Here is a 26,964-nt window from a genome sequence, read left to right on the forward strand (position 1 = left end):
TCTGTTTTAATGCTCGACAGTGCTGACACTACAGAGTCTCTACAGATGAGTGTTTTACTTGCCTTCACACCTTCCGCCCACTCTAATGCTAACAGAAATGCGAATAATTTGACAGAATTACACTCAAGTCATCTGATGTTCTCTTACTGACACCAGACTGGTGACTGGGAATCACCACTGCTGCCCCTGTTGCCTCTGTCACTGGATCCAATTACTAGGGAGATACTTGAAAAGGTAGTTTCAGTGAAAATAAACTCCTTTATTAAAGATAATAATTTCTTGGAGGAATTTCAATCCAGCTTTAGAAAATACCACAGCCCAGAAACTGCTCTTACTAAAATAATCAGCAACCTATGCGTGGCATTTGATACCACCGACCATGATGTTTTATCAGTTGTTTAATCAATCGTCTTGAAAAGTTGGTTGGTCTTTCTGACTGTGTGTTAAACTGGTTTAAAACATACATCAAAAAGAAGAAGTGTGACGTCAGTCTTGGAGATCATGTGTCTGAGGAACAGGACATCTGTTTTGGGGTTGCACAACAACGCAGCTGCCTTTACTCTCACTATACATGCTGCCACCGGGTGCTTTCATTAGAGAGAACAATGTATGTTTCCATAGGTACGCTGATGACACGCAACTGTGTGATGATGTAGCTATAAACTCCATTACTACAGTCTTTTGGCAAAAAATAAACGGATGAGCAAGGAGGACAAAACTGTAACCCTACTAGTCGTCCCTAAACAAAAAAAATGAAACACTATTTGACAATCTGTGGAAATTGTCTCCCTAGATTAAACTGAGGTTATAAATCTTGGTGTTATTTTAGATTCAGATCTAAGCGTCAAGTTCTACATTAACAAAGAGACAAAAATATTATTTTTCCACCTTAGAAACTAAAGTAGGACCATTATAAATAAAAAAGATACTGAAAAACTTGCATGCCTTTATTTCAAGCCAAATGGATTTCTGTAATGCACTTTTGCTGGCCTCCAAAGAGAAAAAACTCGGCTATTAACCAGAATCACAAGGAGAGAGTAAGTTAGTCCAGTTTTATCTGCTCTGCACTTGTTTCCTGTACCACTCAGAACTGATTACAATGTCCTCCTCCTCATATACAAAGCACTTAATGGGCTAGGACCAATCTACATTGCTAACTCCCGTGTTCACTACTTGCCTTCAAGAACACTGCGAATATCTGTGGCTGGTTCACTGGGGGTTGCCAGAAACAGTCTCTGGGAAAATCTGGGAAGCAGCCTTTGTCAATTAGGCCCAAAAAGCTATGGCTTCTTCTGGGGTAGTATAGGCTGGATTGTGTAAAAGGCACTGGAGAAATCAAAGAACATGATCTTGACAGCGCTGACAGCCTTGTTCTGAGGTAGCTGTCAAGGCTCTTAAGTCTAAATCATCATTAAAATAAAGACAACATTTTGAAAAATAAGTGTATTGGACTGGAATGTACATATGCCTATTTTTACTCCCAAGGCTTGTCTTGGTTTTGGGTTTTAGTTTAGTTATTTCCTCTTTTATTTCGGTCTTCATGTGTCATGTTTTGTTTTACTTCATGTCTTTGTGTGTTTTCATGTCTGTCTTCTGTTTCATTAGTTAATTAGCTTCTTGTGTATATTTAGTCCATGTGTTTTCCCTCTTTGAGTTGTCAAGTCGTCTGCTTCTGTTCTTCAGTCCTGTGTTTCTCCCCGTGTTCCTGCTTTGCTCCTGTTTACCTTATGGTTTTTTTTGTTGTTGTTGTTGTTGTCTTGGACTACTCTTGTTGGTCTTTGTTGGACTCTATTTTTACCAGGACAAACAACTTTTTACCCCATAAGTACTTCATATGGAACAATTAAAACATCCAAGATAAAAAACGTAAATATCTTCTATCACACATGGTTTAATAACGGAGAGAAAAATTGTTATTTATTCGGCTATCTTATAAAGTTTTTTTTCATAAATTCAAAATTCCTAACACCAATGGAGTATGTCCTTATACTTATACGGATCTCTGGTGCTGTAGGTCTACTTTTTAATGCTGAAGACTGTGTGGGACACATTTATATTGGTGGAACTAATATATTAAAAGAGAAGTGCTCTAACAAAATAATAGGGTCACACTTTTATTTACAGTTATGTTACTGTCAATTCATCTATGTTCTTGATCTTCTTTATTTAATGATATACAGCGGTAGAAAGCTTGGAATATTTGTGATAAATACTGTCTCAATAACAAGCTTAAGGAAGTTTCTTTCAAGATATCCTGTAAAATTTACCCAGTAAAACTTAATTATAAATGTGATTTCTGTGGACTATTTTTCCCCACTGTATACAACAATGTTTTGGATCAGTGTAGCCAACTTTCTAAAATAGAAACTTGAGATGAATGTAGAAATAAATTAGTTTGTTCTAACACTCTATTTTCATCAAGATGAGATTGAAAATAACATGCTGTATCTTATACAACTGTTATTTTTGGAAAATTCTATATTCATAAGTGAAAATGGTCAGGAACGAAGGCTGTTGTCATGCAATTCTTCAATGAATTCAGACAGTGTAGCACCAATTTATCAAATGATAAAAACACGTTATTAAATGATTAATTTATAATATGATACATGTAACACAATCTCTGGCACTGTAAAATGTTTTTTTTATTTCACATAATTTTTACTATTGTTAGTTTTGTGTTTTTTATTTTCTATTTTCTGTTGTCTGTGTATCTGCTTGTGTCTCTGTATTTGTACATCCACTCAAACAAGCCGACCTCCAACTTCCGATGTGCGCATTTAGCCTTCAAAATAAACGTGACTACGTTTTAAAAAAGGATATTATTGATTTGCATTTCCTTATTTGTGTTTTGTTTGCATGTTGAAGCAAACATTCCCAGAAAGATACACTGAAGTTGGATAAAATTAAGAGAATTTATTTTTTGTTGTTGCAACAATTGCTATCTTACATGACACCCAGTAACTCGTGTTGCTTCGAAAGTGAGTTGTTTTGCCACTCAGTGTTTGTTTTGTCTCATTCAGCTCCTTGCCACTTTCCAGTGATATCAAGGGAAAAATAAATCTACCCGACCGGAAGTCGTAGGACTGTTGTTGCCTGCTGCTCACGCGCCGGACTTGACTATCCTTTTCTGGTCGCTTGTGAGGTCTGCACGTGTTCTGTGAAACACTGGATATTTGGGACAATTTCACCTCGTGTTTTGTGTTTTCGTACCACTCCGTTTGTCTTGACATGTACGGCGCGTAGTGTGAGTAGATGACCGCGTGCCATGATGATTAGAAGCGGGACGACGTGTTTATTCGTGCTGGCTGGCTAACGACAGGAGCTGGGGAGCTAACGTTAGCCGAGCCGGAGAACAACATGTCCAGACCTGTTCCCAGGCACACTGGGACACTGAAGGAATAATGACACACGCACCTTTCTAAAGCATGACAGTATTTTTTGAACCCGTGACAAATGACAAATAAAATGGATTACCAGTTTCCGCAGCAGCTTTTTCCTTCGTTTTACAACTGCGGACCGCCGGACTCGGTCCTGAAACACTGCGCAGGAAACTGGGGCTGCTATGACCGAGTCAGACCGCAGGTGGGTCAGCTGTCAGCTCAGTACTGCTGTCTGACATTAAATGGATACATATCAATTAATTTAACCCAAGCCATAACTAATTATGAATATGCAGAAACTACGTTACGTTAGATTATGACACTATTTACATGTAACTTACTGTGTGAGTTGAGGTTCTGCTGTTGATAGTTGAAATATTTACTGCATTGGAAGGATGAATGATCTATTTTTATATTCATCCGGAGAAGAACTTTAATAATAAAGTTTGGGTAAACAAATACTATAGATTTTGATTTCAAAAACACCTAAATCTTAACTGCACTATTTACCTAAATCATCACAATCTTCATCAGTGGACAGTTGTCAAGATGTTATAATAGTCAGTGGTGGAAAATAACTCAGTAGCCTAACGTTACATACTTAAGTACATTGTTGAGGTGCTTGAGTAACGTTATTTCCATTTTTTATTAATAATTAGTTGTTAAATTAGCTCCACCTTTACCATCTGTAATAATAAAGTGATGAGGACATTAATGCACCAATAATATCATATATTATTCTCCAATGGTCCATTCTGCATGAGTGGTGCTTAAAGAATATTTTATTGCTATTACTGTTGTACTTTTACTTAAGTAAAAAACTTTGAATGCAGGACTATTTGGAGTTTCTACACTGTGGTATTGCTACCTTTTAAGGAAGACACTATGTTTATCATTAAGCCAGTTAAAATAAAAAAAAAAACATGGTGTCATTGGTCATCAGGTGAAAACCTATTTCTGAACATACAAGTTAGTTAAATGTTATGCATGGTTAGTTTTGACATACAGTTTCACTTTTTGTTTTTGTGTGTGTTGCAAAAATGGGCTTCCAATTTCGGTGTGTTTTCAGCGGTTTATAAGCAGGATTTGTTTAAGGGTCAACAGGAAGGTTTGAAGCTTCCTGTTGTGTTGTACTGAAATTAGTAGTCCATGACATTAATTGATTAGTTGATCAACAAAAAATATTGCGGATTACTTTGATTATTCTGTCAAATAGAGATTTTCTTAAAACACTAACATCTGCTTTGATATTTTCTCTTGTGTTAGTGTGTTGCCTTTCTGTTTCCAGTGTAATCTTTTAAGGTCGTTAGTCAGCAATTTGAAGATGTCATCTGTCCTGCAGATGTGTACTGTCAGACTTTCTCCAAGTTTTGTGTGTGGTTTCAGGGCAGCTCTGGTCCTCTCCCCAGCTGGACATTTACATCCAGACATCAGGTCAGAGGGGAGACGTGGTGTCACACTGAGCCAGTACCGCTTCCTCTCCTGTCTCCTAAAAACTGTGAGTCCCTGACAGTGGATTTTACTGCATTTGAGGTCGTTCAGGTCTCAGACAGCAGTCCGTGTTCACCCTTAGTTCAGATTTGGAGCTCTGAAGCATGTTTGAGATTCTATATATACTACTTGATGTGTTGTACTTTTTAAGTAAGTTACTATGATTCCACATATACAGCAGGCTGTTCTGTCAGGCTCTAAATATTTTATTCTCTGATTAAACCTTGATTTTCCAAAAATATGTTCAGGTAATTACCCTAAATCTTGAAAAATGGTTTTAAATCAATGACAAATAAATCCGTGAGAGAACACAAAATCATGTTTCAGTTGTTTATATTTGTTAAATAATTTATAAGTAAAAATTCTGCCTGTTGTAGTTTCATACAAACATCCTAAATCCTGTTGGACATTTGTATTGTATACATCTTTCCATCTGCCTACTTTGTTTGTTGGTAAATTTATTTTGTGTATATATATTTAAATTATTTCCAGCTATCCTTTGGCCTTCAACGCCTCCAGATCCGCTGGACTTCACAGAACATGTGAGTACAGCAGTACAGCAGCAATTATTTTATCTCACGTTAACACAGTTTTTATTATTTTGAAAGTCCGTTGCTCACTGGCTCTGAACACACATCCAGTCAAACCATGGGTCACAGGAGGGGGGGATGTTGATCAGCCTGCAAATCACCCACCCAGACAAGCAGCAGAGGAAGGCTTTGGCAGACTACGCTGTACGCAGCGTGTGGGAGGAGTAAACAGCAGGCGCTCTATCGATAGTAACCATGGCAACGGCTTCTGTGCGCTACACAGCTGTAGCCTATTTAACTTAAATAAAAAATAGAGGCTACATAACTTTACCTGATAGGCCTTCATCTAGTTTTGCGGGGATGCTCCGCCATGCAAATTCCCTCCTGTTGATGTCCTATTTATCAAACAGTAACAGATTCTGGAAACTCACAAACAGCGAGGCTCAGTCTCTCTTCCAATGATTTGTGCTGTGCGTCGCGTACAAGAAGTTCAAGACAAACTTCGGCGGCGGGTGTGTGCATGAGGCGAGCACCACCGCGAAAGTGTCACGGGAACACACCCGCTTGTCGCTACACCTTGTGCTCGACTACACACGACATTTGCTACTGAACATAGATTGTTTCTGCTGCTCTCTCATAAAAGAAAAATGTATCTACTAATACCTGCTCAGGAAAAAAACACACGAAAACTGGGCTCAAATGGTGTCTTGTTATAACAAGCTAGATAAAAGATAATGCTCTGGCAGTGGCAAATAGCTTTGGTTTAATATTCGATTTGATTACATTAATGTTTAAGTTGAGATTTACAAGAAATATTTTATTGCTACTGTGTAAAGGAAATACTGCTGGGAAAAAGCACCTTATATGTTTAAAGTGTTTACAAACTACATGTTTTTGCACATTTGTGTATATAGCAGTACATTTAAATGTGTGCAATACACTACTATATATATATATATATATATATATATATATATATAGTCATGTTGCTGGTAAACCTTTCAGTACACATTATTAACAATAACAAACACACAAGTACATTTATGAAACATTTACAAAATATAAAAAAATCTCCTTCCAAGATTCATTAATATCTAAGGAACCTGTTTTATGTTTCATGCTTATACACTACTGTCTTACAAATAGGCTACTGTATCGTTTGGCCAACCAACACAAATTAGTCAGCACAGTAATCACAATCACTTGCTTGTGGTCTTTTTAACACACATGTGTGCAGTGCACCATCTGAAGCTTTTGCGGTCGAGTGTGATCTCGTTTCATGCCACCAGAACCGGAACCACTGACTTCAAGTGTTTTATGTCAGTGATTTGTATCTTGTATTCATTGTGTTTGATACTGCAGTGCAAAGTTTATTTGTCTCACAAGTTTTACATGTTAACATGGAAAATAAGCACTGTGACATTTAATGCATGATGTGGTTCAGAACCTAATAAGTGGAATGAAATTAATCACATCCGATTCATAATGAACTGAATTGCTGTGAGCACAACAGAGTTCTGTGGCATCAGATTTTTTTCTGTTTGTCTTTTTTTTTTTGCATTTTTGTTCTGTGTTTTGAGGTTTACAAATGGGTTTTGTGTTTAGATGCAGAACTTCTTCATGGATCACTGCCAGGACGCCTTCATGTGCATGAGTGAAATTCTAGGAGAAAACTTCAACTTCAAACAAGGAGTGAGAGAGGTGAGTTTCACAAGAATAGAATTTTTATGACAAGACAGTTTTTTGTTATCCATTACTTATTTGTTTGTTTGAATGTTGGTTAGACAAACAATTTACAGCCATCAGTTTGGGCATTGGTTTCTTTCTAGAAAAGACAAATGTCTGCTTTGTGTCTGGGCTCTGTATGAATGAATCAATCGTGGAATATGGGCCTGAACATCTGTGTTAAATTGAAGATTATTACCAGTTTATTTAAAGTACAAATGTAGACATAAATAATAACACCAAAGAAAACCTTCTGTGGTTTAGTCCTGCTCTGAGCTGGAGGCAGCGTTTATTGGTCATTAGATGTGTTCTTCGATTTATTTTATTTGTATTTATTTTTTTGCAGACATACCGGAAGGATTCAGTCCACATGTGGAAGGTGAAAAACTTTCTTGACATGCTGAAGTTTAAAATGTGAGTGGACCTGACTGATTGGTGTGTGTGGGGAAACTTTAAAGTGTGTACATAAAGATTTTAAATTAGTGATTATCTTTGGTTGTCTGATTTGTGTTTTATTTTGTCTTTATGTATCTTTGTTTCCAGATGTCCGCAGTCGTATTCCTCAAGCTCGATGGATGCGTACAGCGCCCTGCTGTCAGACGTGGTGCACACCGTTCCTCCTGAGCTGCTGGGCACTCTGCTGTACGAGGAGCTGACTGAGCAGAGGGACCGCCTTCTGTTCTCTGAAGTATCTACAGGGGGCGCTCTGTCCTTTGTCCCATTTTCACAGAGTGGCTGCGGCTCTCAGCACGGCTGCCTCCTCTATCCTGGAAACCAGGGACTGGACTGCCTCAGTATCCTGGTGATCAGATGAAGTACTGAAGTTTTAGAACAAAGATTTAAAACCCAGAACGTTGTTTAACAAACATTATTTAAATCTTCCAAGAATCTCCTGTACAAAAAGTTAGTGCTGAGATATTTTGTTGATTCATTTATTTTTGGATCAAAAGCAAATTAGTCAGCTAAGGGTGTGTTTTAGCGCCAACCTAAATGTTTCTGTTGCACAAAGTATGAAACTGTTCAGTTCTGAAAGTTGGCAATCAGACGGACGCCATCAACCCCAAGGCAGCACCTCCAGACTCATGAGCTCTGAGGCCACACGGTTTGGTGCTGTTAAATAGTTCACTGATGTTAGTGACAGTTATGACTTGTGTATATCTAGCTTGAGTGGGATTGATATTGGTCAGGTATTGCATCGCCAGTAGTACTAGATGATACCCAGTCCTGTAATCGAATACACCTTTTTATAATCTTTCTAGTCACTTATCAAGCAAAAATGTTACTTCTCTGGTTTCAGCTGCCTGTCCGCATTTGGGCTTTGAATGGTTGGCAAGAGGGCATCTTGGGCTTTGGAAAATTTATTTTATATGGCTAGCACCAGACTGTAATATTGTTTCATCCGACCAACAGTCTAAAATGATTTATTATCAGAAATGACATCAAAACCACAAGAGAGGCTGGAACCAGAGAATGTTTTGCATATTTGTCAAAAATTGAATTGTACGATCCATCAACCGTCAGAATAGTTTGCTTTATATCTAGGTAGTATTTAGGTATTTTAAGTAGTTAAATCATGTTTCTATCAATTGACTAATAATCATTTAATTGACTAGTTACACTAGTTGTTTCAGCTCTATTCAGCTCTTCTTCTTAGATTTGCATCTCTGTTCTTTCACCCAAACAAAAATGGCAACTGGAAGCGATCACTGTTCATTACTACAGTTACCATCTTTGGATTAAAGAACAGAAATGCATCTTGTGAAGTGGTTCAGTTGGTTTCCTGATATCAAATAATAATGAGTGAGGTGGAGGTGAAGAACACAACGGTGTGAAGTGTAGGGGTGTTTTTCCTGCTATGTGTTTCTGCTGGTTCTGGTTCTTAACGCAGTGCCTCAGACTTCCATAGGGTGGAGCTGCAGCACCACAGAGGGAATTATCCATGTGTGGACACCAGCAGCAGTGATCCGTTTAGCTTCCAGCTGAAAGGTCCTGTCAGACAGATCAGCTCCGCCTCCCTGTTCAACAACTGTAAGACGAAGAAAATAGTGCCAACAGGAGTGTAATGCAGTTTAACAGTTCCCCGTAGGCTGTGCAGATATTTAAATGTGCGTTTGTTTGCAGCTTGTGTTGCAGTGCGGTCAGATCACCTGTGTGGAGTTTGGAGGTTCAGCGAAAGGAACGAACCTCGTCTGCTGCAAGTCATCAACACTAGAGAGGTCGCAACCTGCATCAGCGTCAGGTGGGTGACGGTCAGTGAGGACTAAGGCATTGACGGGGTGGGAGTATGGGTGTGTGATGTGTATCATCTACGATAATATCTTAATTGTTGTTTATTTTGAGCAGACATTATTGAGTAAGCTATGTTACTCACTTAACGGTCAAAAACACCTTGTGTTAGTAGTGCGCCATGCATGCAGAGCACCAGGAGATATAACAGTGACAACACCAGCCTCGCAGTCTACCTTGTTAGATTGAATTGCTAGATGTGGATCAACGTGGAGCTGGTTTGGCTGTGAAAAGACGGCTATTGCTCAAAAGTCGTCAGATGACTTGTACTAACGCATTTTTGGAGGTAGCAAAAAATAGTTTTTGATTTAAAAAAAATAAGAAGAAAAAGAACACTTCTAGATGGGAGGTCTGTCAGCAGCCTTGAGTTTCAGAGACAGGAAGTAAAGTTCCTGAGCTTTTTGAGGAAGAGTTGTTAAAGTAGCATCTTTGGTGTGTGGTGTCAGTCCGCATGTTTTAGGTGAAGTTCTGGTGGCGAGTGAGAGCGGAGCAGCAAACCTGTGGACTGTCGGCCGAGGGTAAGGACCTTTCTTTTGTTTTGAAAGGAAGGTTTACTGATTGCTCTTGAAAAATACAGGCACTGTTTATACAGGTGCCAATCGTATGTCAAACTGAAATAAAGTGTCCCATCAGCATCCAGAAGGTCCGGGAGGAAGACCACAACCTGTACTTCAATGCCAAGTCATCATGGCGATGGTGCGAGTTCTCCGCCCACCCGAGGGTGATGCTGTACGCGGACAGGACGGGGGTGGAGCTCACAGACATCAGGGTGAGAGGAAAGGCTGTGGTGATTGTGGTGGTTGTCCCATTTCAGTGTGAACCAGACTGAGTTTAGTTTTGGTTGGTTCTTCCCAAACAACATGGGACATTAATGCTGCACTGTGGAAAACAACTCGGTTGTGTACAGCACCAACACTTAACACTAGAGAATAATACATGGTGGTTAAATATTTTCAACTCAAGCGAGAAAGTCGCATGACTCTAAGTCGTGATAGCCTATCAGCGTTGAGATTGTCCGTACGTCACCGACAGCTTCAGAGCGTTGTATGGAGACAGCCCGACAGAGTGAATGAAAATCTGCTGGCCGGCAGAGAGCTGCTACACTTAGGGGAGAGGAGCAGGGAGCAGGGCTCCAGCTTCTCCACAAATAAACACCTGTAGTCGGACTGGATTCTGCTCTGACAACTACGCCGTTTGCTCGAGGGAGGAGGGAGGAGTAAACTGCTTTTTACTTTAGTTTTTGGGATTACAACATTGATTTGTCTTCGCGTCTCAGCAGCTAGCTTCCATGCACATCCGGTTCCAGTGTTGTTAGCGTCATTTGGCACTACATATTTATATAAAAAACGGACAAAACTGGACATTGCTGGGAGAAAAGAAAGCGAGGAGGTTGAACTACCTGGTGAGTTCAGAAAACGTGTCTGTGACTTTATTCCAGCTATCATTGTACTTTACTGTGACCATGTTACCACAGCATAGCCCTGATCGATCCAAACTCCATTCAGAAAACAAACATTTTAGAAGTTGTTGTCCTGCCTCTTGCTGACAGACCTGACAAAGCATGAATCCATATGTTTAACAAAACTGCATCATGTTGTAGTTATTTCGGCATCAGTTTAATCCGTTTATTGCCATTTAATCACAGCAAAATGTTTCCTTTGGGTTCATACAGCTGTAGTAATGGCGAGTTGTGTTTATTCGCGTTGTCTAGCGATAAAACCCCTGCAAGGAAAGCATTGCGTGGAATAAATTCACGTTTGGTCTGAATGCTGCATAAGTCAGATTGAGCAGGAACGGCACTAGAACTAAAAGGAAACATTGTGTCATTTTCCCCTGATGTGGACCAAATGAACTTCACGTGTTAAAGCGCTTTAAGACAAATTTTTTACCTCTATGCCAGTTCAGGAATTTGATTGACCCCACAACCATATACTACACTAATTCATGGTCACACTTTTAAAGTGTTGTACAAAGACGCCAATTTAGGCCACAAGCCAAAATGCTTTGGTCTCATAATCAAGTAGTTCTCAACAATGCAATTGTCCGTCCTTCACCCTCATGCTTCTGTCCTGCCTGCCCTTCTCATTTTCTTTCTGTCTTGCCCTTTTCTTTTTTCCCTCTCACCCGTCTCATCCCCTCCCTGCCTCTGTCCTTTACCCCTATGACCCATCCTTTCCCTCTCCTTCCTTCACTGCAGGTGAATCCAGCCTTGAGTCACACTCTGTTTCGTATCAGCAACACCTCCGAATGTCGCAGTGGCGAGAGGCTCATTCTTTCCAGATATCTGGGAGATGCCCACTCATTCCACCACCTAATCACCACTCAGGTACATAAATATTAAGCCAAAATGACCCACGAAACTTCATGTGTTTGTTCAGACCCACAGAACTTAATTTTAAATTGTAATGGAGAGCCCAAAGTTTCTAAAGATACTATATCTGTCAGGCTGAATTTGGAGAAATGTTTTGGAGAATAATTCCTTTTGATGGTGCAGTACCTGCTTGTTACCACTAGACGTCCTCTGACGTCCTCTGACAAATAGTTAACTCTGACATGTCAGGGCTTTCCATTTGCATGTTTTATTTCTGGTACACTTGAACAAGTCACACCAAGTCATATGTGCAATAACATTAATCCATCAACTTTGAACATACAGCATTCACAAGGTGCATGAACAAACTGATTGGACAAGGAGATAACTACAGTTAAACTATTACAGACTTGTGCCCACCAAAAGCATACAGCCTGCTAATTCCTATGAGGGTGGTAACATAGTATAACATTTGTGTGTATATTTAAATGCACATCCCAAATTTGCGTCTGTGTCGGTCGCTCCAGACGGGAATATACCAGCCACTTTTTGATGGATAGCCATGAAATTTGGCTCAGGCGTTAACTGTTGGGATTTTTCCTCTAGTGTCACCAGCAGGTCGAGTATTTTACTTATCTGGGGAAATATCTTCTCATCAGCAAAGATTAGCATGCTAACACGCTAAACTATGATGGTGAAGGTGGTGTACATCATACCTAACATTGTGATTTGGGCTATGTAAACATGCTGATGTTTGCTCAAATTCAGCCCTGTCGAGCTGACACATCCTGCTGTTCTTGTGTGTTTAGTTTGTTTTCGTTTCATAAAGTCTTTTTAAAATTCCTCTCTCTGACTGCACCTCTCTTTCTCTGTTAGTACTCAGCTTACATCATGGACGAGCGTTTCCCAAGCGTGCCCATGCTCAAGTGGGACCACATGATGCAGTCCCCGCCCATATTTTGTCAGGTTGTTCCTGGCCTCCTCTCCTGTGGCGGGACTAGTACTACAAAGATCTTGCTGGGCTCCCACAGTTCTCAGGAAATCACACTGCTGCAGTACTCAGGTCAGCTGACGGGGTGATTTTTGAGTCATGCAGCTCATTTTTGATTTATTATTATTCAGTTTTAAACCTTTTAAACCTCTACTAATTAAATCATGCAAGAGTTGGTCCCTTTGTAATCTCTGTGTGTTCAGGAGGCAGGGCGGAGGCCTGTTTCAGTCGAGGTCCTCCTCAGGCTCTGCTCAGACCTAAAGACAGTCTGAAGCACCTTCCGGTCCAAATCCCTCACCGCCTGGACACTGCAACCACCAGATTGTCCTTACCTGCCACAGGTATGGATAGACAAGGGGACAGTGTGTCACTATGTGTTCCTGTGTCCACGCATAAGAGTTTTAGACCTTTAGAGTGACGGTGATCCAGATGACTCGACGGAATGCAGATGAAAATTGTAATAGACTTGACAAAGCACAGGGAAGTGTGTACTGTCAATTGCAAACTATTCAATTTAAGAGTAACTTCACCCAAAGACCCCTCAAAACCTGGCTCAGTGCCCCACCCAGTAAATCAGTGGTTCTCAACCTTTTTTTTTATTGTTGTTGTAACTATTGTTATTTAAAAACATGGAAAAAACACATAATTGAATGACAAACAACATATTAATTAATTTCCCAGGTAACAAAAAAGCCATGTGAAAAGTAATTATATTTAACTAGTAAGTGACTGTGCCGCCCAGAAACTGTGTGTGAAGCCAGATACTGTTTGGATGGGGTACTTAATAAATGATTTTGAGCATTAACCACTTAATTTCCTGCATTATGGTCAAATCTCTGCTCCAATTTTTGCTTTTTCTGCTCCAATTTATGGTGGAAATGTCTTATTATATAAAGGGAAACCTATTTAAATGTGTTTGTGGGAAAAACAAAACTAACCTACAACACCTCAGGCAGAAATCTCACAAACAATTCAACACACATTAACTTTAGCACCTCTGATAAAGTGCCGCTTACGATCCCCAACAGAGCAAGTCAGGGCTTCGGTTTTTAACGTTATAGCTTACTGATTGATACTCCTGTATATGTCCACTTTGGCACAAACTGTCAATTCAAATTAGCTTTATTGGCATGAATGCGTAACAACAATTTTGCCAAAGCATCATACAAACTACATAAGAACAATCAACCCCATACATTTCATTAAACATGTAATTAAAGCGTAAAGTAATTGTAACTGTCTGTGACTCACAACGCGAGGTGGGTCCACGTCACTCGCTGGTGTCGCAGCGAAGTTGCTGTCAGGATAGGTCAGACAGCGGAACATTCCTCTTGTAAATGTGTAACCACTGCGATAACAAGATGTTCATGGTGTATTATAATGTTAAATAAACACTTTGCCACAGAGTTTACACAGTAAATGCCATGTGGGTAAAATTTTAAAGATACTCTGACTTCCCATTCCCGTGAAGGCTGCACAGAGCTGCACCACAAGTAGCTGACGGGGGAAAAATACACCTTCTTGTCTAGTCGCAGTGGACTAAACTGACAGGTTTTAATGTTGTAGACCACAGTTTTTTTTTGCAAGTAGTTTAAAGTTTAAACTCGTATTGTTGTGAATCTTTGGTGTAAACACACCTTAGAATTTACAACCAACAAACGCCCCCCAAAAGCAGCTCAGCGCCCCCCCTTTCCAAAATATTGCTTCCACCGCCCCCCATTGTCCTCGGAACGCCCTCGTTGAGAAACACTACAGTAAATGATCATGCCCTACAGTTGTAAGATATTAAAATGCATCTCTGTGACAGATTCCCTAAATGTCCATTAAAGTTTTTTTTATTTACTAAGGCAGTAGAGGAACCATATGGATTAAATGTGAAATATTAGCTGTGAAGGTGTAGATGTTTAATGTGTCTCAAGTGTGTCCATCAGATTTCCATCCATACTAGATTTCTGAGGCTGATACTGGTATTTGAAAGTTTAAAAAATAAGATAACGATATCAGCTGATGATCATTTTTTAATGGAACCAAAGATTTTGATAAGGATCCTTAAGGTTTGGTTATTAAATAATTGAGACAAATATATTTTGCTCTGGTGGACAAGCTAGACTAGATTATTACTGTAATAGAGACACTATTTCACATATGACATATCTGCCATTTCTGACTTCCTTCAATATACATACACAAAGCTCTTTGTTAACCAACACCAGCTGGGAACAGTAACTGCACGCAGCATCTGAAAAATACTCTCCTCATAGTGGGGTTGCCAGGTTTGAGCACTGCCCTGACTCTGCTGTCAACACATTGGTCACTAGCTTGTTAGCTAACAGGATACAACATGTATAAACAACTGGACAGCTTTTTAAAAATATATATATATTTTTACAGTTGACATAATATTCACATCTCTTACTCCTGGAAAATAATCCTACTTATAATGTGGCTGAATGTTGTTGTTTTATCAGGTCTGACTTGTATCCAGAAGAAAGAAGGAGGAGCCGGAGGTAAGGAGTGCATCTGTGTCCTACAGCTGACGGAGCCGGGAGATATTTTCTACCAGATCCTCGAGCTTGAGCAGCCGGACTGCTCTCGACCTCCAGAAGCAGAGGACGACCCGCTGCCTCAACAAGCACCCAAAAAACTGCCACAGCCAACTCTGAATGAAGCCACAACATCAGGGAGAAAAACAGCAGATCATCTTCAGTCAGTTTCTCAGCTGGTTATATCGGACACGTCGAGCGATGAGGGCGTGATCAGGCCAACTCAGGATCCGACTGCGCAGAGGCTGGTGGCTGAAACACCAGAGAGGGACCAACGAGCTCTGAACATATACTCCTCCTCTGAGGAGTCGGAGTCAGAAGGGAAAGGCCGAAAGCTAAGGCAGCTGCGGCTGCAGGTCGTCGTCAATGATGATCCAGAGTTGGATGAAGTGAGTGAATTGGACGCAGGCGTAAAAGATGGAAAGGAAGGTAAAGACGGCGCTGATAATACTGAGGAACCTGGCAGCTCCAGCAGCCCGAGTCAAGCTGGTCTCTCTGAGTGGCAGACTCCCATAAAGCTCAGCGACGGTGCTCGTGTCACGTGGAAACATTGGCTCCAGAAATTGATGCAAAAAAGTCGTGAAAAGAAGCCCCGCCAACGGTGCTTGCAGCACTTGGAGATAAACACTGCAGGCCTCCACCTGTCTGACGATGAAGCGAGAGATCCAGCAGAAGAGGAGCGAGTACAGAGCCTGTGTCACGATATGAGAGCGCACATGTCCAAACGCTCACTGCTGGTTCACCGCACTGTCTCTGCCTCCCTCGGGTCTCCAGATGTGGTAATGGTGCCGAACCCTGTGGACACAGAAATCTGGACAGATGCGCTCAGCCGCCGCCTGACCCTCTCCTGGCAGGGGGAGGAGGCGTGGCAGGCGTGGTGGGTAGACCAGTTGGGGCTCAACAGGGAGGAGAAGGTGCAGGCTCTGAAGAGGAGGAGGAGGAAGGAGAAGGAAGGAAAGAGAGCCTCCGGCCGGCGCCTGGAGCTGTCTGGGAGCTTCACCTCCTCTGTCAGCTACCAGTCAGACCTGGACAGTTTCTCTGATTCAACAGGATGGTCCTCTGCTGCGAGCCCAGGGGTGTGGTCAGACACTGAAGGGACAATGTCCCAGTTGGAGGCCTTTTCGGAGCGTGGGACACCGGGGGGCGGGACACCCAACACCCCAGTTCCAACACTGACCGCCACACCTCAAAGTTTGAAAGATAAGCAAGTAGACCAGCAAACTCCCAGCTGCTCCCACTCCTTGTCTCTGTCCCAGACACCAAAACGTGACTCCACACCGGCAAATAAGAGGAACAAACGCCCAGCCGAGGTCTGCCTCAGCTCTCTGTTCGCACTACAGGTAAGAGAAGGTCATGTGTTCAGTAACGTATCGTGTAGGTCAGCCGCTAACAACAGCAGCCGACACAGAAGCAGTGGCTGTTATCACTACCAAAGAACAGTTGTCGTGATTATGAAAATACTAAGTCAACCTGTACAGCTGTGTTGATGTCGTCTATGCTAACGTTTTTGTGGCTCTGGTATGGGATGATTTCTTTCCCCATTCTTAATCCTGCCTTCAAACCGCTGATTGTTTTTTCTCAACTTTGGCAACATCCCAAATGAGACTATGAATTGCTGTCTCTAAAAATAAAAAATAATAAGACTGAATTGCTCATGAAAAATATGCAAACAACGCGCTAACTGTGCAGATGTTAACATGCTTATATCCAAAACAGTACATGCTTAATATCTAGCTTCTGTATTGGCTTAAAATTAGCAGGATGAAAAAGAAAAAGTTACTCACTGCTGACTCGTTAAAACAAAATAACCCCCCCCCCCCCCCCCACACACACACACACACACACACACACACACACACACACACACACACACACACACACTTGAAATTGGCAAAGATGAACAATATCATTCTGAATGAGTACTGTGAAAAGAAATGAGAACAATTCTGCTTATCAGGCGAAGCTTTGACTGAACCCACTCCGTACAGTTTCATTTGTATTAGTTGATGACCTCAAACATCTAAAACAGCAGTATGGGCCTTTTAAAAAAAACTGTGGTTGAGCATTTTTGCCTTTATTTTGACAATAGAAGTGACAGGAAATAAGAGCAGGGAGAAGAGGAATCTAAATATAGCAAAGGTCTCCAGCGACGGGAATTGAACATGGTCAGCATGCAAAATCCTCTGGCCACAAAGAAAGGCCCTTTGAAATCAGAAATATAATTTGCCTTTATATTCACAACTACTGTTTCTGGTCTTTTTCCAGGACGAGGCCTCCCAGCATGACATTTACTTTGTGGAAGAGGATGACACGGGTCACCCCCCACCTCCACCTGTGACCTCCTCCTCTCAGCTCCGCATGTCCCAGTCAGTCCCTGTGAGGAGCCTCGGCGTGAATCTGTCCCAGGACGCCTCCGGCTGGTCGGGTTTCTCCCAGTCTCTGTCCCTCTCCCAGAGTTCACAGGGTCGACTGGGGCTGTCTCAGGCATCACAGGCATCACAACCCAAGAGGAAGAAGTCTCGAATGGGGTTTTGATTCACTGGGACGGTCTGTCCGTTACACAGAAGGAGAGTCTATCATTTGGAATAACTCAGGAAAATAAACACAAGTGGCTGGACCAACTAGCCTCAAATTAAAATGAATGTGTTTCGGATTTTCTGCGTCTTCAGCGGCCTCACGATCTGTAAGATGGATCTATTATGGTATTATTCACTGGGATTGTACTACCAAAAATGAAACGTGAGAAGTGGCTCTAATCGAGGAGGAAAAGCTGTGCGTACGACAGAACAGGATCCATTACACTGTTGATGATCCCTGAACGCCCCTGGAGGCTGAAGAAGACGGAATGCAGACTGGTTTGGTAGGGCTGAGTGTCATTTATTGTCTTTGTTTTGTGGTTGTCATTTGTTTGATACGGTGATATGCTGCATGTGAATTTGTTTATGTGTATGGAAGGAGGAATGCCAGATGATCTGACTGACTCAGGCTGCTGGAATCATGTTTCGGTTTTCATGAGGCGTTCACACTGCAGGTGACTGAGCTGCTGTTTCATTGACTTTCTGTCTTACTGGTTTGGCATTTCATAACACACATTGTAGAGATGGCTTAACATGGTTGATTAATTATAAACTGAAGAGTAAAAGGATCAGTAAACTGACTGGAGTTGTGTTGACTCCCAACACGCATTTGTTCTCCAGGCGTCATTCGAGACTTTTGTAACAGAGTCTGAGATAAAAGCTGAAAAGAACTGAGGAGCTTTAAAATTGAAGTTAAAATAAAACTTAACTCAAAAGCAACATTAAACAATGATTAATGTTAAACATGAACCTGCTCATATTTGTTGGAAAAGAAAGGAGTCCCAGCAGTATGAAAGAACTAAAACAAGATTTTTAGGAATTTCTACATCCTGGCATTTACTGATTAGACAAAGTGTGTGTGTGTGTGTGTGTGTGTGTGTGTGTGTTTCTGTTTCTGTTTGGGTGTTGCTTCACATTTCTCTTTACCAGTTCTGTTCTCAGGCTTCACTGTTTTTATTAACTGATAAATGAAACGAATTGGCTGTGTTTAATTATTTTTATGAAACCTTTCTACATCTGCTTCTAAACAAAACTATTTTCTCAATTAAAGTACAATTCAAATAAGATTTGGGTATTCTCATTGACTTTAAGGACCAGGGGGCGCTCCTTAATTCCAAATGTGTTTGTTCTTTGATTATTTATATTCTTTACTCTGCGAGGGTCCAACGATCAAATGAATCAAAACAGCTTTTCATAAAAATTGACCCAAGTTGTGAATACGGTCATGTGAAGTCCATTGCTAACTTCGGTCACACATTTCTCATCCTGCACCGTGTTATTGGGGTATGTTTGTTTTCAGTTTCTTGCTGCCTATAAAATAAAAGTGCGTACGTCGTCTGTCAGAGCTAGGTCAAATGAATTAGTGTATTTGATAATATTTTTTATAGAAGTAATATTCATACAGTTTGAAATAAATTGTTTCATAGTAGTTTCAGTTTTGTGCAAAAGGAATTAAAGGCCTGTCCCAAATATAGGCAGGGTCAATTCAGTGATTTTTGAAGTTTTTTGGTATATCTTGTGGTTCACAGTTCATAGTTTCACTTTGATTTAGAAAACAAATCCAACAAGCTGGTTGTTGTTTTCAGACATGATGGAGGAAACAGACAGACAACAGATTTAAAAAAAAATATTTTTATAAGAGTTTCTTTTTTTCAGTACAGGTGACAAAAAGAGAATAAATAACTTAATATCTACAAAGAACTATTAACATTTTTTTTGTACATCATTTACAGTTTTACATGTTTTTATATTAACATTGTTTTACATTTTTTTTTAACTTTTTTTCTCTACACAGTCAGCATTATTGTGTTCCAAACAACATTCTCTCTGAACAGTTTCAAAACACTATTTTCCCTTCAAGCTACATCCTAAAATTGGCAACTTTAACTTTAAACCAGGGTCTTACGTACACACATCCACAAACACACACTTGTTAAATGTTTTTATCGGAGCGCTGTTGTTGTTTAAATCTGAAGGAAGACTCAGAACTGTTTGAGCTGATTCAGATCTCTCTCCCTGCTGCCGACTGAACACAAGCTCAATATCTGACACATCAGTTTCCCGTCGGACACAAACTCAAACCTCCAGTCTGCCCATTTTAACTATTAAAATGACATTTTAAAAAAAGTGCAAATGAAACATTACTACAGAAGATGAGAGCAGCTGCAATTATCTAAGATTTCGTTTTTTTACCCTGTTATCCAGACAGATCCGTGGGAAACCTACCCAAACTGGACTGTACATAAATTGAATAACAATCTTAAACTATAAATATGAGCACCAAAAATCGCATTACTTGTCATCTTTAGATAATAAGATTGATTATGTCCACTCTCAGCTTCTGTAGGAAAACTCCTCCTCACCAATAAAAACAGTCTTAGATTAATAACAGTCAAACATTCTAATAAACACCACATTTTGGCAAATTATCTTCTTGTCAACAACATGAACTGTTCCTGGTCTCAAATTATGTCTCAGCTCTGAGATTTGGTTTTATCAGATTGCAGTGTATGCTAGCTCAGCACCTTCAAGGCCAGCCGCTGCACTGAGTCGACCAAAGTTCATCTAACATCGCTAGTATATCCTTAAAATCTTGGAATGTGACATTTCAACATGCACCGTCTACAAACTCAAATCTACCAAATCTACCAGGAAGGGTCAGGACTGTTGAGCTGCCAGTTGTGTGATTCTTTACCACTGGAGCTTATTAAACAATAAATTAAAAGAAGTTGGAGCGAGGATGGCGGCGGAGGTATTAGGCGTTGAGGTGTTGGCGGTGTTTTTGGCGGCGGAGGTGCAGAGGGAAGAAGGGCCCTTCAGCGTCGCTGCCCAGAGAACTGCTGAGAGACTCCTCACCTGAACTCATCACATCCTCACATGAATCCTCACTGTAGACACACAGACATAAAGAGGTTAACACACACAGCTGATCAAAGGGTTTAATCAGTTTCAGATGGTGTCTGGGTCCCCTCTCGTAGGTTTTCTAATGTGTCCGTGTGGAAAACAACCATCGAAACACTTCGGTGATACCGGACTCCAACGTCTCTTTGTCTTAGTGAATGGTTCCGATGTTTAACCTGTACAATGTGGGAAGAAATAGCCTATGTGTGAATAACAGTAACGATGAGTCTTAGGAGATTTTGCTAAAGGGAAGTTATCGCTATATTGATGTTACATGTGTGTGATTCCAGTGAATATACATTAAACTGATCAATGAAAGATTGTCATGGATGTTTGGCACAAGTATAGTACACATGTACCACTTATGTGAAGCTGGATTCTTCTACACAGCATGTGGCGCTTTTATTTTCCCCTGGCTTGTTTACATGCAATGCCTCTCTATGAGCTGAAGGTGAAGCTGCCTCACAGGATCGTGGTTAGCTAGGCGCGCTTCAATATGTTGTTTACAGTCACGTGATTCTGATGAATTTCTGATGAAATTTAGCTATCGGGGGCATCAGTTCCTCTGTTTCAGACAGACAGACTGCCGTCACGCGTCAGCTGATCTCATGTTCGAACTTTTGACGGTTAAAGTGTGACTCAGCTGACTGAGCAGGGGATGTGCTGTTCCTTATTTTTCTTTTCACACATTGACTTTGGTTCTCCAGAAGTTCCATGTTACATAATGGTGAGGCACTCTGGCCTCATGTGACGTCACGGAAACGTCTGTGTCAGTGGGACGTGACCTGGGACTCGCACACATCCCATGCAGTGCTATGAGATATGAGAGGCCCCGACAAGCCCAGGCAGTCAGAGGGGCTGGTCTGTGTGTGACGTAATGTTACAACACACCAGAAACTTGTTTGTTGCTGCACAGCTGGTTGCCTCAGAGAAGTGTTACAGCATACGCAGCAGAAATGCCCAGCTGATTCAAATTTACCTTCCAGACGCACCTTTTACAGTATCAGTGTGGTGTCGATATACACACTGTAAAACCTGGGGGGGGGGTGGTGACAGACAGGGCGCGTCCGGTTCCTTTTCATTTTAAATGCCTCTGTTGTTGTCATTGTCGTCCGGTGTGTTGGGTGTTTTCTGGCGGATTGTATCTCTAACTGTGAGCTGTCACATGACGTCAGTCCGACATCAGGTTGAAAACAAACGATTGTTCAATTAAGGAACTGAGTGTGGTCTGACGCACTGTGCTCTTAGCTCTGACTGAAGTGTTTCTATTTTATTTAACCTTTTTTTTTAACCAGGACAGGTCCCGTTGAAATGTCTTTTTTAAAAGGAGACAAAGGTGACAGAAAGGAAGTTTGTGTAGCATCAAGTATTAAAATCCAGCAGCTTCTCAACGTTAGAGGACTCTTACTTTGTCTCATCGCCTTTTTGTAGTTATTTTACATTAGATAACTCCTTATTTAATGATTTTTTTTTGAGCACTTTAAATTTGAGAACTTTTGCTTGTTTTGTTAAAAATTAAATCAAAATTGAATTGAAAAATATTATCCCATAGTTACTAGGAACTATCCAGTCACTCTCCGAGGAGCCCCTCCCCTTTGTATTTTATTTATAGTATCCTACTAAGGTGTGTAAAGGGCTCTGACAGTGTTAGGATCTCTTTGTGTTAGGGGTTCTGACCTCTCGCTCTCATCCCAGGAGCCCTCTGGGATGGTGGGCAGCTCGGGGACGCTGCGGTAGGTGTGCAGGTTCTGGGCAGTCCGTCGCGACACAATCCACTGCAGCTTCCTGTGGTTGGGTTTGCTGCATTCAGGGGAGGCGTAGTCCGACAGACACAGAGCCACACGCTCACTCCACAGCAGCAGCTCGCTGTCCGCAATCTGAAAGCAAAACACACAGCAGTTCACTTTAGCCGTCTGGCCCTGCCCTGTTCACTGACATTTGTTTATTTCAAATAACTACTGCAGTGTCTGTTTGGGGCGGGCCGATTGCTTGTAAACTTTGTCTGAGGAAAGTGGCAGCATCTGGAGGCAACACGTTCTAATGCAGTGCAGTGAGGATTCAGATGTTACTTCCCACGTCTATCTAATCTACACAAAAACACCTTGAAAAATGTCTGGTGAAATCAGTACAACTGTAATAACGGTGGGGAAATCGGCTTCTTGCCCTCCCTTGTTGTGTAATAAAGTCATATGTGTTTACCTTTAAGTGTCTCTGGATGTGATAGGCAATTTCTGACATGTCCTCTGACTGAATGGCTTCGATCTCCTGCCTTAAGAGAGACAAGGCTAGGACGGACGGCTGGATAGACAAACAGACAGACAGGAAGTGGAGGAATGACAGGGAAGAACAGACAAACGTGTAGAGAGAAACAGGTTACCGGAGCCTCAGTGTTGTTGTCAAACTAACAGCAACATAACAAAACTCATTTCTGAGCATCTCATCAGACTGCTGAGCTGCTGTAATCCAGTTGGACCTTTGGCCCCTGCAGTGAATTCCTACCTTTGCTTTAGAGAAGGAGATCCGGCACAGACAGGCTTTGAGCTGAGCCTCCAGCTTCTCAAGGTTCAGAGTCTCCTTCCTGATAACACACACACACACACGCAGAGTCTGGTTTAGCACTGCAAAAACTGAGCTCTCAAAAAACAAGAAAAAAAGCATTGAAATGGGGGAAATTTTACTTTAAATAAGCAAAGTTATCTGCAAACACAATATTTCACTTGCTACTTAAGGCCAAAAAAACTTGATACAAGTGAAATTCTCTAACATAAAAGCCGCCTGGTAAGAAGAAATATCTTGTCAGACAAAAAACAAGTATAGTTTGCCTTCAATTAAGATAATTAATCTTACTAAGATTTTAGTTTTTGCAGTGAGGTGATGTTAGAATAGAAAATAAGACCAATGTAACTACTGACTCATCAAAAGATTAAACAGATTAGACATTTTGAGGCTGCTAAAACTGAAAACATTGTAATGTTTTAAACTGAAGTGCAGCTGGGCATATTAAAAACAATACACTGTGCCGTGGTTATGCAAGTGTTGGTGCCAGTAGCAGCCAACAACAGAACCTTATCAGTGCACTTCGGTCAGTAGCTGAGTCTGCTGATAGTTGACTGCTGCCCTACTTTAAGCTGCTGGGACAGTAAAGCAGCGCTGTGGAGAAGCTCTGGCAATGAAATTATGGGAAAATCTTTGTTTCTACAAAACAATCTAAACTCTGGCATTTTATGTTGACATTCTAAGATGTGAAACAAATCCTGAACTTGCCTCAACAAGGGCTGCGAGCTTGTTATATTAAGAAAAAAACTTGCAGAAGAGAAATCAAAGTTTATTAAATGTTGACTTTGACGGCCTTTCTTTCTACATCGAGTCTATAAGTAGATTTTCATAAAAATGGATGATTTGAAGAATGCAAACTTTAGTTTTAGTTGCACGTCATTTCCTGCGCATGATGGCCTCACCTGTCTGTGGAGTGTGAAAGTGCCAGCTGGTGGTACAAGTGCAGAAAGGTTAAGGCAGTGATGGGTTTGGACTTGAAGTTGAGCTTCTCTGCAACGATCTTCTCCATGCGGCTGAGGTCGGACACGGTGAACCTGCACTGTCCGATGCGGATGAGCTCGTCAGTGGGGGTTAGGTTGCACTCCTCCTCCGTCACTTTGGCTGCCATGTGGAGGCAGCTGAGGCTGATGCAGGACAGGTGCTTCGGCTGGACCTGAGGTGAACGAGGTGAGTAAGAAAAGGTTTGAAAATGACATCACTGAGCAGAACCCAGTTACATAGAGCATTTATCTAAACTGTCTTCAGGCTGCGGTTTTAATCAAAGCGTCACACATTTGTTATTCAGTAAGGAGCTAATTATTGAAGTAGGGAAGTAAGTGATTTATTAACACTATTTACAAATGAGGTATGTCTTTTTTGTAGAATTTCAAGCTGAATCCTTTCAAATTAAATCAGACGGTTTAAACTTGTTTACTTCTACATCTGCTGATTAAAATGACACCAGAGAGGTTTCATGCTTTCACAATCTACATAAAGCACCACAACGGGTTACCTGTTACAAAACAAAACAAAAACTAAATTCTCCTATGTCAGGAATGAGCATCCCATACCCTCATCATGGCCAGGAATCTGTCCAGCAGGTTAACAGCCAGGACAAAGGTCTGCGTGGTGTAACCGAAGAAGCTGGTCAGACTCCACAGGTCCTCCACTTTGGCATCTCTGCACTTGGCCGAGATCCGACAGTCATTCTGGAAAACAAAGACACGCTGTGGTGATTGGTGATAACTTACATTTGGGCAGAAAATTATTGAAGGTGCCTGCTAATCAAAAAGCCCTTCAGACTTGGAACATGATATTATTTTTTTCATTGTATAGACTCAATTAATCAAAAGGTAAATCAAAGATGAAAATAAATAAATAAATAAATAAAACTCCTTAATGTGAGTTGTGGAGAAAGATTTCCCATTTAAAGACTCAACTGTGGATGCTACATTTTAGTGGAATGTGCTCACCTGTGTGGTGGATTCGATGAGGCTCAGCCCCGTCTCTTTAGGGAGATAATAAACCTCCTGCTCATAATTCATCCTCAGCTCCTTCATCAGCTTGAAGGCATCCATCTCTCAGCTGGCACTGGAGCAAGTGATCTGTTTTCACCACAGTATTTTCGCTGCAAAACAGGAAAGCGCCGAGATTCAGCTTCAAAAACTGTAAAGAAATCCCAACTATAATCCACATAATGTTCAGTCTCACGTATATTTATGTGGTGCCTTACAGGACATTTCTATCTATCTATCTATCTATATATATATATATATCTTAGTGTTTTAAGTTAGTGTAACATTAATATATTTGGCTTTTGGACACCTTTCACCGACGTTGCATCATTGTCCTTTGGTTTCACAGATATTTGGAAAATGTGTAATAAGAAATATTTTATATGATAGAAAATATCGATGCTTATCTAATAACTGGACACTGGTCTATTTCGAACAGTGTCCATCATTTTTTGTAGGGAAACTTGTTGTGTAATAACCAGAACGTTTCTGTAAGTTACACCGCTGGCCTACATTTGCTCTCAGCTCTGACAAGGGTCAAGGCTCAGAGCTCAGCAGTGACACTCCGGTGTCAGATTTCCCCCTGGTAAACGCCTTCTCGGTCTTCAGACCGAAAAACAGGTGCTTTCCAAGGTTCAGTCTGTTAACAGATAACCTAAACTAAACAAAAACATTATCCGCGCGGCTGGAAATCCTCAGTTTTAAGTTGTAGTTGATGTTAACCGAGGAAGCTAACAATAACCACAGCTAGCTAACGTTTAAAATCCTCTGGTAGGAGCGGGGGAGGGGCTGCTTTCTTCCATTGCTCAAACGTTAGATGTCTATTAAATTATACTGTACAGCGCAATTATTACTACAGAAACAAATGTTTTGGGATTGTAGCGAAGTATAAATGTATTAAATCGATCGAAAATATGCTTGTGTTGGTTTCTCCCTGGGTTATATATCCGTGGTAAAAAGCTGAGCTTTCAATAGGAGACGGATCCCCGGGACACTAACAACAACACAGAAGAAAAACATCCTTGACTGTGGGAAGAATTTTTTATGTGCAAACTAATGTACATTTGTTATTTTAAATCTTAAAAACCGAGGAAAGAAAAGGAAAACACTCGCTTTAAGTTAAATGTCCCCACTTCTTTACAGAGATTGAAACTAGAAAATACCCTTCAGTAAGTGAAGTTAACGCTAACGTTATCGTTTCAGACGTTCCTGTACGATTTCTGTCGACATAGTGCGATGGAAAACTATTTGCAGACGAAAAAAGACGGTATTATTAGACAATCACTAGCTTTTGTTCATTAAGATTAGAACTACATTAACGTCCCATTGTTAATCGTCCGCTTTTTTTATTTCTCTCCTCTTTCGACTGAACTGTGTTAGCAGAAAACGCAAATGTACGTTACTTCCGCAAATGCGCGTAGTCTGTGTAATATAAGTAAAATTATACTATTTTTAAGATTTTCTGTACCTGTTATTGCAGGTTAAATCCACATATCTGTTGTCTTCTGCTGTAGCGTTTAGTCTGTCCCCTTCTCCTTTTCTCTTTTGTTGACGTTCATAACGCACACGCCCACATGTGAACGTCACTGGCAACCAGGCAGCAACCAATCAAAAGCTTGAGTTCCAGAATAGCAATCGCCTCCTTTCGTTACGAATTCAAGCCTACACCTAATGCCC

General features: G+C 40.9%; 2 protein-coding genes across 2 annotated transcripts; one reads left to right on the forward strand and one right to left on the reverse strand.

The window, feature by feature from the left end:
* Positions 1 to 3,099: 3,099 nt before the first annotated feature.
* Positions 3,100 to 18,903, forward strand: taf1c (TATA-box binding protein associated factor, RNA polymerase I subunit C). Its single transcript, XM_038733785.1, has 15 exons — positions 3,100 to 3,585; positions 4,770 to 4,881; positions 5,367 to 5,416; positions 7,010 to 7,105; positions 7,476 to 7,543; positions 7,673 to 7,923; positions 9,026 to 9,157; positions 9,251 to 9,368; positions 9,862 to 9,933; positions 10,049 to 10,184; positions 11,613 to 11,741; positions 12,603 to 12,789; positions 12,921 to 13,058; positions 15,186 to 16,600; positions 17,526 to 18,903. Exons 1-15 carry the CDS (start codon positions 3,457 to 3,459, stop codon positions 17,793 to 17,795), a joined length of 3,303 nt encoding a protein of 1,100 aa, XP_038589713.1. The 5' UTR covers positions 3,100 to 3,456; the 3' UTR covers positions 17,796 to 18,903.
* An 862-nt stretch (positions 18,904 to 19,765) lies between these two features.
* ccng2 (cyclin G2) lies at positions 19,766 to 26,874 on the reverse strand. Its single transcript, XM_038733787.1, has 8 exons — positions 26,756 to 26,874; positions 25,246 to 25,400; positions 24,844 to 24,981; positions 24,196 to 24,446; positions 23,237 to 23,315; positions 22,937 to 23,035; positions 22,415 to 22,614; positions 19,766 to 20,724 (listed from the first exon to the last, which is right to left on the reverse strand). Exons 2-8 carry the CDS (start codon positions 25,348 to 25,350, stop codon positions 20,592 to 20,594), a joined length of 1,005 nt encoding a protein of 334 aa, XP_038589715.1. The 5' UTR covers positions 25,351 to 25,400; positions 26,756 to 26,874; the 3' UTR covers positions 19,766 to 20,591.
* Between the last annotated feature and the right edge of the window lie 90 nt (positions 26,875 to 26,964).

This window comes from Micropterus salmoides, unplaced genomic scaffold (assembly GCF_014851395.1).
Source record: "Micropterus salmoides isolate LMB-PRFRI ecotype aquatic unplaced genomic scaffold, ASM1485139v1 Ms_hic_scaffold_20, whole genome shotgun sequence".
NCBI classification, from domain to species: Eukaryota; Metazoa; Chordata; class Actinopteri; order Centrarchiformes; family Centrarchidae; genus Micropterus; species Micropterus salmoides.

Bases quoted from the DNA above. Each gene is read 5' to 3' on its own strand.
- taf1c (XM_038733785.1), top strand. From the start codon at position 3,457: ATGACAAATAAAATGGATTACCAGTTTCCGCAGCAGCTTTTTCCTTCG. The intron at 9,158-9,250 runs GTAAGACGAAGA...GTTTGTTTGCAG, and splicing joins CGCCTCCCTGTTCAACAACT to CTTGTGTTGCAGTGCGGTCA. The intron at 16,601-17,525 runs GTAAGAGAAGGT...GTCTTTTTCCAG, and splicing joins GCTCTCTGTTCGCACTACAG to GACGAGGCCTCCCAGCATGA.
- ccng2 (XM_038733787.1), bottom strand. From the start codon at position 25,350: ATGGATGCCTTCAAGCTGATGAAGGAGCTGAGGATGAATTATGAGCAG. The intron at 22,615-22,936 runs GTAAACACATAT...TTTTGCTTTCAG, and splicing joins ACATCCAGAGACACTTAAAG to ATTGCGGACAGCGAGCTGCT. The intron at 20,725-22,414 runs GTCAGAACCCCT...GTGTGTCTACAG, and splicing joins TCCTGGGATGAGAGCGAGAG to TGAGGATTCATGTGAGGATG.